This window comes from Cyrtonyx montezumae, unplaced genomic scaffold (genome assembly GCF_038088225.1).
Source record: "Cyrtonyx montezumae isolate F1298 unplaced genomic scaffold, pur_monq_1.0 scaffold_3, whole genome shotgun sequence".
Lineage (NCBI taxonomy): Eukaryota > Metazoa > Chordata > Aves > Galliformes > Odontophoridae > Cyrtonyx > Cyrtonyx montezumae.
The window spans coordinates 53,242,463-53,257,903 of record NW_027072034.1 but is presented as its reverse complement, the minus strand read 5'-3'; the positions used below and the strand labels follow the sequence as shown (position 1 = coordinate 53,257,903).

Below are 15,441 nucleotides of genomic sequence, written 5' to 3'. Positions count from 1 at the left end.
TAGTGAAATTTTGTTTCAGTTTAAATAAGCTCTGAATTGTGAAGTTGTCTCGTATCTTATTTCTGTGTGTTGCACAGCAAAGTTTTGGCAGCAATTTAAAACCTGAATGTTACAAAGAACAAAGCAGTATAGAGCTGCTGAAGGAACTATAGAAGAAAGAACAGAATATTTTAGCCCATTAAAAAACAACAGAAGAACAATCCCCCCCCCCCATAAATGCCTAGCATCCAAATAATCATGACATTTATTTCTGGAGCAAATTTTATTCAGAACAGATTACAAGTGTTCCAGAATTATGTGACAATAAACATCATTCTCATTCAATGCAATTTTTCAAAAACTCACTCCAGACTATCACTTGATAGTCTTATGGTTCACTTGATGAAGAATAATCCACTGATACCAACACACAAAAAGATAATTTTCCATTAACAACTGTCTGTCAGGAATAATGCAAGTCACAATCTAAGCAGAATTTGTATTATTCTGTCAAATATGCTCACTACACTTGAATGTGGCAATGATGAAATCATGGTTTTATGAATACTTTAAATTCAGTTCCTTATAATTTCAGTATCTTAAACAATTTCAAGTTAATGTAGCCATTTTCTTTTAAAGACAGGATCACAAAGAAAGGAATTACCTGAGACCCACCAGAAAGCCAGTGCCAATGGCTACCAGCAACACGAGGAATAAAAGCTACTTAAGAGCTCCAACCACTATAAAAAGGTGTTTAATCAACATAAATACAATAAAATGAAGTAGTGGGATCTAATGAGTTACAAACAGCAATTAAAAAGAAAAATGTATGTAGTTCAAACAGAGGGCTACTTCTCAATTTCTCCTGTCAGTCTCTTCTGAAGCAGAACTCAGGTTAAGAAAAATCCTCACAGATGGGCAGCAAGGCACCCAGTTTCAGATTTTAGTTAGGTAACAGAACACATTTTCAAGTTCTTATGAAAAAACTTAATTGTTTTTACTGCTTCCTGAAACAGATAGTATCAGTCTAGTTCCGAACTAGCAAAGCACAATGTTCAAATCAGCAAGTGAGCACCCTACTATATACACTGAATACTGGAAAGTGTATTAAAAAACAAACAGAAAAGGACTACATTAGCCACTATGTAATTTCAAATAGCAGGCAAAAACAGAATCTAGGATTTAACTATGAAGATAACTGTTAAAGAGCAACTATTTCAAACAGCTCTCCTTGTTTCCTCCTTCACCAATAATCCTTGTGTATATCAACACAAAGAAACTCATCCAGAGAGCAAGAGGAACAACTGAATAGCAATGCAGAAGCACTTCTCACATAAAGAATATGTGTAGATTCCCACTGTTTTTCACAGTTCTAAGAGGAAAAAAAGAAAAATACTCTTTGTTTGAGAACTTTCGACTATATTTGATGCTTTTGAGAACAGCAATGTTAACAGTAGCCAAAAATCTCATTCTACTCATATTACTTCATTGCATTGCACTGACATGTTTTTGTGTGTGTTTTATTTCTAATATGACTTAACAGCTGGCAGTACGAACATCTCTTCTCCCATAAATCATAGGTTCATAGGGTTGGAAAGGACCTACAAGATCATGTAGTCCAACCATCCTCATAAGCAGAAAATCCTACTACACTGCTTCAACAGCCTACACACATAGAAGGGTGAATTTCTTTAGTTCCTGAACAGGTGTGATCTCAAAAAAAAAATGCTACAGACTCCTTAAAAATCCTGTCAGATCTAGCTACATGCAAAGAATGCCAATTTAAAATGCAACTCCAGATGATAAATCAGCATTAGCAATATCATTATCCTACTTCGAATCACATTGGTGCAACCCAACTTCTATTTCTCCAGAGAAAGAAGGAAAAGTCAACAAGTTTGGGTAACTCCAAACTTCATGACCATAGTCAGTTTTTTATTCTTGAAGCTGCCTAAGTATAACCTTTATCATCATTGAAGTGAAGTCATCCCGAGCTAGATATGTCACAGAAGGATCAGACACATTGTATATCACTATATTTAAAATACAACTGGTCGGTAAATGTAAGTACACCAGAAAAGTGTCTAACTTTAGGTATTATTCACATACAAGGGCAAGAACAAGATTACAAATATCGGACAAATTTGTTAATTTAGGGAACACATACACAATCCTGACAGGGAACTGTCCACATTCCACGTAAGTAAGCCAGAGCAAAAAAAATATATATATATGGTAGAACTATTATTAAGCTGCTTAATGTTCTAGCTTTCCTTTAATATTCTCAAAAAAAAACCCAAAAAACATGTACATGCCGAAGTTGAATTAAAAAACTGATGAGACATTTGGAAATCTAGATTAGCAACTCAGTTAAAATAAAAGGAAAACAAAAAAAAATATATATAAAAACTAAAATTCTTAAGAGTTTTAGTAGCAGTTATCAAGACCAAACCTCCTAGGTCTGATATCAAAGCAAACAGAGTAAACAGGTAGGACAGGAATGACAAGATTTTTTTTATTGCTTTGAGCTTCTTCGACCTTTCTACTCGTACTGTATAAGGCAGCTGATTTCTATATACATTGGTAATTTCTTTAATTTACTGATTTATGAAGCTTTACATATCATTCAGTAATACAGAATCTTCAGGACCAGAGCTATGACAGATAACTAAGAACTTTTAAGCCTCCACTGGGGATTCGAAAAATTCTCACAACCAAAAAGTTTACACAGCAAACTGTAGTACCATTTAGGTTGGACAATATCTTCAAGATCATCAAGTCCAACCATCCACCTGACCCATCAAGCCTTAAGTACCTCCAGAGACACACTTCTTCCTAATATCCTCCTCTGGCACAACCTGAGACCTTTTGTCACCTGGTCCAACAGAGAATATTTCCTCATGTCCTATCACTTGTCAGCTGGTCCAACAACACTCATTGACTTTTCAACTTACCTTTTTTACTCAGGTCAATAGCAGCTTCTAGAAGAACCTCTAATTCCCCCTTCGGCAACACAGGAACAACCCATCGAGGCCTATATTCGAAAACAAAACAAAACCACACATCTCAACTGTGCTTCTTAAAAATGAGGAATCTTTGTTCCTTTTTAATGAAAGACCAAAATACACATTTTTAAAGTCCCTGATGAAGACTATACTTTCCAATAAATAAATAAATACACAAAACTCATATGATCATCTCTTTCAAACTCTAACACAGTAAGAAGAAGCATTTCAAGAAAACCAGTGAATCAAAGAAGTACAAATCCTTCTTCCATATCAAGTTATTTTCACAAATAATACATGCACGCTGGAAAAAATGTATTAAGTGTGAAAGTACCTGTTGATCATGTCATCCAACTTGGCCAGGTCTGTGTGTGGAAATGCAGGCTCCTCATCTTCAAGCTGAGGTGGAGCATCTCCTTGGCCCTGCTCATCAGGCGGAGTAGCTGGAGAGTTCTCATTTGAAGAATCAGGTGAAGATGTCTAAAATTGGTATGGAAAATACTTGAAATACTGTCTACACTTGTGTGTAACTTATTTTGGCTTTTTCATTCAGATTATATTTCATATAATTACTTGAACTATACATCTGTCACCACAAATAATAATCTGTGATAAAATAATTTTATTTTAGATCTATTCACAAAATAATAAGACATCAAACGTGCTACATGCTTTCTATCTGAACAGTTTAAGAATTAAGGTACTTTCCCATAGAGGAATTTTTTTTTTTTTTTTGTAAGAGACTTATTTTCAGCAGACCATCTTTCTAGAAAATGAAAATAAAAACCACATGAATGCTCTGTTTTTATATATCTCCTGAAAATGAATATCATACATAGAAAAACTCCAGTAACGGCACAGGAAAAAAAAAGAATCATGAAAACATTTTCTGAAAGCTTTAAACAAGTAAAAGTACTACACCTGACTACTAGCCAACTACATGCATACAATTAGTTAAGCCCATTTTGATTATCAGTAACACACTAATGTTTTAGACATTGCTGAACACTGCTTACACAGTGTCAAGCCTTCTGTTTGTCACTCTGTCCCCACAGTGAGTAGGCTATGGGTGGGCAAGAGGCTGGGAAGGGAGACAGCTGGAATGGCTGAGCTGAAGCGAGGAAAGATATTCCACACCATACAGCATCATGCTTGGAAATAAGAACAGGCAGAGGGAACTTTTTCCCAAGGCAGCCATTTCCAGGGGACTAGCTGGACAGCTGTCAGCTGCTGGTGAGCGACTACTTCTGTTACACTTAACATTTCCCCACTCCTCCACTTACTGAACTGTTCTCATCTTAATCTGCATGTTTTCCTTGCTTTTCCTTTCCAATTTTCTCCCCCTATTCCACATAAGGGTATAGGGTGAGTGACAGGGTGGGGACTTACCTGCCAGCTGGAGTTACCCATCACATGTGTACCAAAGAACAATTGATTCTCAAGAACAGTAAATATTAAAACCTATGCCATTTAATAAACATCATCTGAATACTGTATGAAATGAAAAGGCGTGGTTTTTCTATTAACTGACTTGGGCTACAGTGTTTAAATACATCTTTTGTATATATTTTTCCTGATAAAGAATCATTGCATTATGATAATGTACGTTCAAAAGTTTTTACTATTCTCTGAAAGCAGGATACTGTGCTCAAAAGAAACATGCTACGTCATTCAGGCAGTCTAGTACAATGAACAAGGACTCAGCAAAAGACAACGTTAAAGAGAAAATATCCACCCCCATATAAGCTCCTTTATCCACAAAGTGCTTTTGCAGAACTGAGCATAAACTGAAGTCACAGAGTAGATTTACCGATGTGTGGCAGACACAACACAGTTATGAGGAAGGTTCTGATATCATTCCAAGACGGCTTCACATTCCAAATAAACATGCTTTGAAGAACTATGTCACTGATGGAAGAAGGAGCGCTTTTGCAACACAGTGTTCCCTAACAGTACCTGTTTTGCCAATAGCACTGTCTTCATCCCTTTTGAACTCACCAAAACAAAAGAAGAGCTAACTTGATTAGATACGTTTAGCCCTACACAAACTCACAGCCCAGATAAATAAGGAACACTGTTCTAAAGAACTAAGCTCTGTATTTCTAGATAACTTGATTGTTAGTATCATACCTGATTCTGCTGGAGGGGAGGCTGGGACTGTCCATCAGGAGCCTGGCCCTGGCTATCATTGCCTCCTACCGGAGAGCCACGAGTCGTGGCTGTCATACTCGACACAGGGCAGATCTTTGCAATTTTGTCTGCTTAAGTAGTTGTTGTGAGAGAAGAAATTATAGTCCACTTAGTAAAGTTGAAGTACCAGCATATGCTTGCCTTAAAAAGCTCCAACTCAAGAACATGCCATCTTGCAGAGACCATTGCATAACCTGGGGAAAAGAAGAAAAAAACATGCTTCAGTGACACATGCACAAAAAAAGCCATCTGAACCTGAATAACAGCACTACAAAAACAAATGTAGTGCCATTAAAAATATTTTATTTTAGATTTTTTTTACTGAGTACATTTGACATCTAAAGAAGATAGCATTTGAAATACCTTACACAGCTTTAATGCTCCGAGTACAAATTAAACCTTTACACCACTGAGAAACAGACAAGTCCAAATAGAATTGCTTAATATGAACTGATTAAGAGAACAAAAAAACCCCCACACTTACCACCTTGCCCAGTATGCTACTCCTGACTGTCCAAACTGCAGATGTATTATGAGGGGACTTGAGGAAGACTGTTTCTACCTCAGCTAAGAGTAACAGAGCCTGCAGCCAAACTTCTATTAGTACACCAGTATTCATCCCAGATTTCTGACCTGCATTCCTTTTTCTTTCAGCTCTTGCCTATGGAAACCTGGATCTGTTGAATTTTCAAGCCCAGCACAAAGCCCAACTCACCCCCACCAAGTACTTCAGCCAATAAGATGGGGACATCAGATTTACTTTCTGATGTTTTAATTGTGGCAAAGCAACAGTTCCAGAAATATTAAATATTTAACTACAGTATGTTATTTCAGACTAATTATTTTATTTTAGACATAGTATTTCTTTTTCTTCTTAGTAATTTAACAAAAGAAATGCATGAAGTTACACAAAGCAATTTACTCTGTATCACAGGGCACTGTATATCCATGTAATCTTCAGTGCAACTCAGGCTTCCAAACAGGGTGGTTGATGCCCCAAGCCTATAGCTGCTCGAGAGGCGTTTCAGCAATGCCCTCTATAATGTGCTTTCACTACTGGTTAACAGCAAAGAGATCACATTTGAAAGCAAACACCTTTGCAGGCTCCTACTACTGAACTATGCTATCCAGGATAACAAGTTACAGTTTCTGCTGCAACAGTATGTATGTTAGTAACTGCTTTATTACAACATCTCACACCAATTCATTTTGTAGGCTCTTGCTGTCTTTCCCTAAGACACTTCAAGATTCTTTCCTAAGCTGTATAAATTTGCAAAGCCAGTTCCAAATACAATTCCAGTTTTGACCAAATACACTATTTCTTCTTAATTCAGTCTCCAACATTAACATCACCAACGAATTTTGAGAACTCATACTAATATCACCATTAAAATAATGCTTGATTCCTGAACTCAGCTGTGTACTTGATATACATTGAATTACAATCCATCACCACCTTTTAGGACTAATATTAAAATCCAAGAGTGTAGTGAGCCTGATTAAGAAAAGGACATTACAAAGTCAAACTTCCTTTAGCACAGTATCTACTTGTAAAAATGCAACCTTACAAAGTAATTTGCTTTCATTGGTGCTCATTTTTTTTTAAATGCTTTCCTTTAAGCACTTGTTTTCTACAAAGTTTAAAAGGACTGCTACATAGAAAATATTAATAAAATTAAGTTTCCAGAGGTAAGAACACACACTGTATTCAACTGCAGTTCAGTGTACTCATTTCCCCTGCATTACCTGAGCGAAGCTTCTAGGTATTTGCATACAACAATTAAATCAAACTTATCCCAACTTATATTGCACTTTTCAACAGCCCTAAACCAATTCTATGACCACAATAAACATCCCCCTCCTTCCTCAGTAGGTCTGGTCCATAATTTGGCCACACAAAAACTTGTGTCAGCACACCGAGTGAAGCAGCAAAGAGACAGGGAAAGGGTGAAATAGCTACTTTCTGCAGCAGCCATGGTCTAGATTCTCTGAAGTGCAAACTGCAGAAGGAAGCAACCTCTGCCAGCTGTGACTCCCCCAGCAATTTGCAGTGAACATGAGCTGCTTCAGTCTCACCCCTTTTCACTCTTTTTCTTAGCCTATCCTTAAGTGAGCCAGGTTACGAAAAACAAGAAAACCACACCAGTCCTTGTCTGTTTCACCCCCCACCACACCACCACCAAAAACAAAACAAAATAAAACAACGCCCCACAATAAAACCCTTAAAGAGACAGTGATTGTTTCTCAGTTTCCGTAATCACCTGAACTGGCATACTACAAAGCCACAGCATCCTAGTGCTACCCACAGAGTCGGCACAACCCTGCAGCAGTCCTGTTACATTGACCTTATACTAGTTTGAATTTACACTCAGATTGCCTCTGTGCTTAGCTCAAGAGTCTGGGCAAAATATTTTTGTAAACTTCTTTCTGCTCAAGGTGAATGACTACCTAGCTAAGAGATACATGAAAACTACTACTGAAACGATCAAGCTACTCAGGACCTTGCAGATTCATGGATTAAAACAATGCCTGTGTAGGAAAAATATCCAGAAAGCTGTAGATATTAGTGAACAGAACATATACAAAAGTAACCTTCAGATCATGCCTAATTGTGACAGTCTCTGGGTACAATCTCCCCACTCTTGATCAAAAGTGCATGTCAGGACTTCTAGAGAAGTTCACTTGGTTTGGACATGCTGGGGTGGGACCCCTCTCTAGAGGTCTCTTCCAACCCCTACAATTCAGGGATTGTGTGTGCTTAAGACAAAGACAACTACATGAGCGAGTTGCTCTCATTCCTACCCTCTTCCCCTCCACTCCAATATTTGGGAGGGGTGAGAGGAGGGTGTTTATGTACCTTCAGAGATCCCGAAGTAACACCAAGTTATGCTGCAGTTAACTAAGAACACTCCACTTCCATGAAATGATCTGACTGCTTCTTATAGTATTCACGTATTCTAAATTGCAAAGACATCCTTGTTCAGGTTTTCCTTCTAATTAGAGAAGGAAACATGTTTGTGTAAGCACAAATCACTGTCACTTTATATATAATTTTAAACAGTACCACAGGGAGTCATTTACCAGCCCTGTTCTTAGCCACCAACTTAACCATTTGAAAACATCAAATGGCACACACCCACAGAATGCACTGTTTTAACTTTTATAGAAATTATTAACCAGGAAATTATGAATTCCCATCACTTAATTCAGACTACTCAATACAATTTTTAAGAGTTAGAACTCCCTAAGGCACACGGTATGGCTCAGCTCCAAATTAACCTTTGCACCTACTTATAATTAACCTGTCTATAAGCAAACAAACTGATGCAGCACCACCTCATTTTATGCCTGTAGACAGCCCAACAATTTTAACTGCCTGTGTTCAGATGAAGCATACAGCTTTTAGATTATCACTGTTTTAAAAATCTATGGCTAATTCCTACTATATTCTATTTTGGATTTAAAATACTAAGTGGTATTCAAAAAATTACCACCCTTATCAAAAGGCATTCAATGGATGTTCTGATACATTGTCAGAATGGAGACAAACACTTCTTAACTGTCACACTAACTACTCCCCACTGTTCATCAAATAATGTATGAGGCTAAGAAAACGAGTCAAATACATCCCACTGACATTCTGTTTTGGCTGCCAACTGAGCAAATCCTTATCTGTTGTGCCTTCATCTACTTCTTCACATCACGTTGACCCACCATTAAAATACAGGTAAATTTCAGTTTTTGCCTCACCTCTTCCCTTGCCATTTTAGTCACACTGGTAAAAAGAGACTATAGAATACACCAGTTGCTGGCAGGCTTCCACCAGGACAGCAGCATGCTTGATCCTTACCTCAGTTTCGACTTTCAGTATGGAACAATCAAGAAATATATGTAATTTTCTAATACAGTTCCCTTCTAGAAGAGCTTTCATCTGAGTTTCTCAAAGTTGCTTCTGAAATAACTGAAATACCTCAGTATATGAAGCCTTCCAGGTGAGCTACATACAATACCAAATCTCAGAAAAAAAACAAATACAAGGAGGCAGACAATCACAGCAGATCTCAAAATACAACTCATTCACATGTATTACCTAGAGCCCTATGTAGAAACATAAGCCTATTTTGCTTTTATAGAAAGGACTGTGGTTAAATATGACTAAGGACATATGCCACAAAACAAACCTACTGTGCTCTGATAACATACTCTGGGATTCTAACATATTCAGCACGTTAAGAATGGAGTCCCCTAAAATCATACAAGTATGCTAAGAAACAACACGAGTTTTTTCTAACATTATCTGTAGATGCATTCCTACCTGACCAGCATCTCACACAAGGTAAGTTTTTTAATCGTTAAGTGCTGTACTGCAAAACCTGCAAACCTATAACTGCAGCAATACAAATATAGGGGTTCAAAGGTATTGCAGCTTTACTTCATGTAGGATTCTGGGAACTGCCTTCTTAAGGAGCTAATAAAACTCTAACTAATCACAAGGGATGTGATGTGATTCTCGTATTAGAAGTTCCAGAGTTGGAATTTGACCTTCTGCTCTATTCCTTTCTTACAATCAAAATGCTTTCTTAGCCAGAACCACCTTTCTGAAATTGTAACACTGACCTGATTCAGCAGTTACATTCTATATACACCCCAGCAGATTCCTCTTCAGCCTTCCCTGTGAACTGTGTCTTTCATGAAGGAGGAAACCATTTACAAATCATCATAATATTTTAAATTTCAAAATAACGTTAAGACAGGTAAAGGCTAAACAACACCTACTTAACGGCACATAACCTCATTCTCACCAAGAAGCTCCTACACCCGCCCACTCTTCAGAAGAATTTAGGAAGCCCCAAAAGCAAAGAGAGTAAACCACCATAACAAAGTATCACCTGTTACTACCATTTCCAGGGCAAAGTAAAGGGACAGCAACTCCCACTGGTTCAGTAGGGTCTCAGAGAAGGATCAGTCCACACACATTCAAACTGTTCTGTACCTACCATGCAGCATCCTGTGCTGAAGAGGCTGCACAAGAAAGCTGACAAAAACAAAAAACAAACAAACAAAAAAAAAAAAACCAACAAAAAAAAAAACCCCAAACCCACTAGTTTTATGCAAGTATTTCATCCTGCTCAAGTAACAAATATGAATACAATCTGCATTACAAATGTAGAGAAGTGACAGCCTGCTCCTGTTGTCCCCTGTTCATATTTTAGAGAGCTGTAGAATGCAGAAGTCTGGTGGAAAAAGTAAAATTCAGAAGACACATTCAAAGACTGAAGCCTTAATGTTTTCCACGGATCTAGATTCCCGAAGTTCAGCAACAATGAAGTAATGAAATCATCACATTTACACCCTGGGTTAGCAGAACTGTAATATTGATACATGCAGCATAACTCAAGAACAGAGAGAACCCTGTATTTTTCCAGTCAATGTTAAACAACAAGGCCTACAAGTATCGAAGATGGGAAGAGCAACTTTTATATTTATTTAGATAGCTCTGTTACAGCAGAAACAATATGAATTATTTCACCTTTCCAAAAGTTTTTTGAATCATACGTGGGACTGGCTTCTCACGTAAATGAGGCTTGAGACATACTGGTGAAGAGCAGAATCTGGCTACGTTTAGCCGTTCCAGATCTAACAGTCAGTCAGCCTAAGCTTATGGCTCAAATAGAAGCCTTATCAGGTCACCAGAAGTAAAGCCTCTTCTCAGGCTTCCATGGCTAATGCTGTTCCATTTCCACTCATATTTTTCAAGTCTTGATCTCATCTAAATGGCAACATTGCACTCTAAGAAATCTTAATCCAAGAAAACTATATTCAAGAAACCAAAGTTTGGTCCTGCACATCAGACAGTAAAACTGACATAATCAAAACATTACCTTCTTGTTTCCACCCGGAATAACTTCCCAAAAGACTTAAAAGCAAACAAAACACCAGCACCACCAAAACAAACAAAACCAACAAGGATATCCTTTAGGATATAGGAAGGATTGTCTTGCTTGAAGTCAAGAATCAGTGAAGTTCAGTCCCCCAAAGGGGAACTGGACAGGAGAGCAACCATCTCAGCCTAGAATGCACACAGTTGCCAAGAACTCTCACCAGTGAAACATTTTTCCAGCAGGCACTTCAGGTATTGGATGTTTTTTTCCCTAGACAATGTATCAGGGAGAGCTCAAGTCTTCAGATCATACACACAGTTCCTCTGGCTACCAAACTGAAAAACCAGTTTCAGTTCCTGCTCTAAGGGAAAAAAAAAAAAAAAAAAAGTACTTTGCTCACATGACTGAAAGTGGAGCAGAATGCCAAAGATACAGCAACAAGAAACAAAACAGTCAATGCCTTACACATTAAACCAGCAAATATTAACGCAATTAACTGTGCTTTCTCCTGCAAGACACGGCCTTTGCTGTATTTTTCTGTAGGCATAAATTCAGGCCGCTGTCCAAAACAAAACTTGAACAGAATATGATCACTCTTTCATTCTAAAGATAACTTCGTTCAACTGGTATGAAACTGTATCCCAGTAAGATTTAATAAATTTGGATGAAGGAGGAATATGGGATTTACAGATCCTGCAATACCATTTAAATTCCTAAACACTTCTAGACAGTCAAGAAACTACACTGAAGCCACTAGTAAGCAAGTAGGCAAAGTATCTTTTAAGCTGGGAGAGGGCAATTTTGATCACTGCTGTAAAACAAGTCAGACTTTGCAACAACAACACCAGATCAGGTAAATAAACAAAACTCTGGTAAACGCACACACTGTAACCTAAGAGCAAACTTCCTAACTTAGAGTTACTTCTATCTGGAAAACACACCTATTTTTAAAACTGTTTAGGTGTCTAAAGGTATGTTTTCCATGTCATTGCATAAGCCTATGCAAATCTTTTCCTGAATTCAAAATGAATATGCAAAAAAGTGGGCAAGATTTCCTTCCACTTCATATTGAAATAACATGTTACAACAGGTTCAAAATGAGGAAAAAACAAAATCAGATCAAAGAATTTTTATTGCGGGCATTCGTTTCAGAGTTAGATTAAATCTCATGCAGCTAAGCAACACAATGCTACACTTCTTTCAATTATGCTACAGTTTATTTACTCAGGAGACTGCACTTCTGCATTCCAAAAACATATTCCTGGCACTGCAACCAATTAGGACTGAGTTGATATTGTGGGTTCAAGTGCAATCTTAGTACTTCTCAGGCAGCACTGGAACGCTATAAGCAAGGACAAATCATGGGTTTCATGTTTATATTTAGATTGTGCTCCTTTTAATAAACCTAGAACACTCATATTTGCAACTGATACTCTACCATCTATGGAAATATTATGTCTACTTATTGCTAGTGCAGGGAAGTAATGAAAATGCCTGATGTCTGCAATAAATAAGGAACCAGGAGCGCTTCACGCATCTTTCTCTTACACGTGTAGTTCACTCAAGGCTGTAGTATGTATTTCATTCTTCCAAGCCAGTTATAAAATGGATGTACACAGGTCGCACTGAAAATAATGCCTCCTATTTATTTCCATGGCAACTAGAAAAGATAAAAGAGCACAAGAATACCGTTTGATAAGGCACAGTCTCAGCTACGTAAAACTGTTTTTCAGCACAGCCACCACCATGAACTATGTATTTTCATCAGCAGTGAACAGGAGCCTGTATGCTGCCCTTGTAGTAACCAGCACCAGGAGAGATGAGCCACTGCCACCATTACTACTGCTGAAATGCACCACCCACTGCCTCGCTGCACTCACATCCACCACCTGGTCTCCATAAATGTTCAGTGTCAATGAATGTCAGTGGGTGCCCATTTTATCTGCATGGAGGATTTCAGTTCCACACCTTTGCTTCATCTGCACTTCCACATCAGATGCCGTTGTGTCAGACTGCCCCTCAGCTGCCATCTGTCAGATGGCAACAAAACACAATGAGATACTGTTGGGAAGATTCAACCCCTACTGCAATCCCACCAACATCCACCTCTGACATGAGACATCATCATAAAATAGGAGGCATTACTTTCAGAGCAGTTCTCATAATAATTACACCTCTCAAAGCCACATAGCAAAGTTTACAGTCTGTAATACTTGAAGAATGCTGTTTGTTCCTTAATCATTAATTCAAATGCTAATAATTATATGATGTTGCATTAATAGGCTTTTGGAAAGATCTAATCTTGCTTGGTTTAAAAAAAAAAGGTATAATTAACTTAAGGTATTTCATATTCAGCTTGACTGCTTTGCCATTCTCCTACAAAAAAAAAAAGCATTATTATTGGATCCTCAAAAATCAACAGGAAAAAAATCAAAATACATTCCCATTATTAAGGGTAGCAAAAATACAGGTCCAACTCTGCTTAAAAAATGAAAGCTTTTCTCAGTAAGATATGAATTCCTACAGCAAAGCACTAGTGGAACAGAGGAAACGCACATATTTCTGAGCACTGAGATACCACTGACCACATATGAGTTGCCCAAGCACACTACAAAAGGAAAAGTTTTGGGAACGTACAGAGATGTAACAGGAAGTCTGAAAGAGCCAGCAGACCAGACACTTTCATTTACGCAACAGTTCTCATCTCCACATTCGCTCTGCATGAGGATGTGCACAGTACAGTCTTCCCACTCTAGCCAGCTAGTATTCTTCCTAACAGCAGACAAACTGACTCTGCGTTGGCATTCAATATGTAGCAGTGATTCAGGAAATGATAACTAGATAACCATAGCAGATTTTTTCGGCAAAATGGGTCTTTAAAACCTTCATCAAAATATATGGATTTGTATACCATCTGCACGTAGAAAACCTCATTTTTCTTGTACTTCTAAGCAAAAATTTTTTTTACATAAACATATTGCAAAATACAAAACATGTTTTTATATAAGTTCATTTAATACAGTCTAAAAAATTATTCTAATTATCATTAACTAGTACAGATTTCAGACATGATCACCATCCACAATTCAGAAAGACATTCAAAACATTCTAGCAATCATCATATGAATCCTTAGATAAATACTTATCTTCTCTACTTTTTCTGCAATATTAATATTTTTACTCTGTATCTTATGCACTTTTCGTCTTGTGTTCAATGTTGTGACACAAGCTGTTTCCAATATATATCATCTACCATGTTATAACAACTTATACTAAATATGTTAAAATCTGGAAATTAAGGTAAGCTGCAAAAAAGAGCTTTATGAGATGAAGAATCCAAAGAAATCTATAGACACAACTTTTACTAGATCTTTTAAAACAGGATATAGTCCAAAATAGCACAGAAAGGAAAAGGGGGAGAAGTGGGGGGAATAGAGAGAGGAAATCAAACAACCATTTCGGTACATGGACCTGTCTCGTGAAACATGCAGCCACTAATGCAGGATACAAAACTTACAGTCTCGAAAGTTGGAGCAATTTAATACTTCATTATCAATGTGAAAGGTGCTGGACATTACCTGAATTTTCACATTTTTACATGCTTTTTTGATTAAACTTACAGTAAACAAAACAGGCAATCCCAAATATATATATATTTTACTATTTAAATGTATAAATCATAGAATCACCAAGGTTGGAAAAGACCTACAAGATCATCCAGTCCAACTGTGCACCTCTAATCAATATTTCCCACTAAACCATATCCCTCAACACAACATCTGAACGTTCCTTGGGTACCTCCAGGGTCAGTGACTCCACCACTTCCCTGGGCAGCCCATTCCAGTGCCTGACCACTCTTTCAGAAATGTACTATTTCTGAATGTCCAGTCTGAATCTCCCCTAGTGCAACTTGAAGCCATCCCTTCTAGCCCTATTTCTTCTTACATCAGAGATGGGGCTGACCCCCAGCTCACTACAACCTCCCATCAGGTAGTTACAGAGAACAATAAGGTATCCCCTGAGCCTCCTCTTCTTCAGACTGAACAATCCCAGCTCCCTCAGCAGCTCCCTGAGCAGTCCTAAGGCCTGTGCTCCAGACTCCTCACCAGCTTCACTGCCCTTCTCTGGACACACTCCAGGGCCTCCATGTCTTTCTTGCAGTGAGGGATCCAAAACTGAACACAGTACTTGAGGTGCAGACTCACCAGTGCCAAGTAAAGGACAATTATTTCCCTGCTCCTGCTAGCATCACTACTTCTGATACAAGCCAGGATGCCACTGACCTTGGCCACCTGGGCACACTGATGGCTCATGCTCAGCTGAGCACTGTCCAATACCCCCAGGTCTGTTTCCTCTATACAGTCTTCCAGCCACTCTGCCCCAAG

General features: G+C 38.0%; 1 protein-coding gene across 3 annotated transcripts in view; it reads right to left on the bottom strand.

Annotated features, from left to right (window-relative positions):
• The window catches only part of USP9X (ubiquitin specific peptidase 9 X-linked), a 97,465-nt gene that overhangs the window by 67,377 nt on the left and 14,647 nt on the right, over window positions 1-15,441 (bottom strand). For all 3 annotated transcript variants that reach the window (XM_065741575.1, XM_065741576.1, XM_065741574.1), the window contains exons 2-4: window positions 5,115-5,368; window positions 3,319-3,464; window positions 2,934-3,013 (exon numbers count right to left, since the gene is read on the bottom strand). In XM_065741575.1, the coding sequence (XP_065597647.1) occupies window positions 2,934-3,013; window positions 3,319-3,464; window positions 5,115-5,210 (322 nt within the window). In that variant the 5' untranslated portion in view covers window positions 5,211-5,368. The remainder of the gene's footprint in view (window positions 1-2,933; window positions 3,014-3,318; window positions 3,465-5,114; window positions 5,369-15,441) is intronic.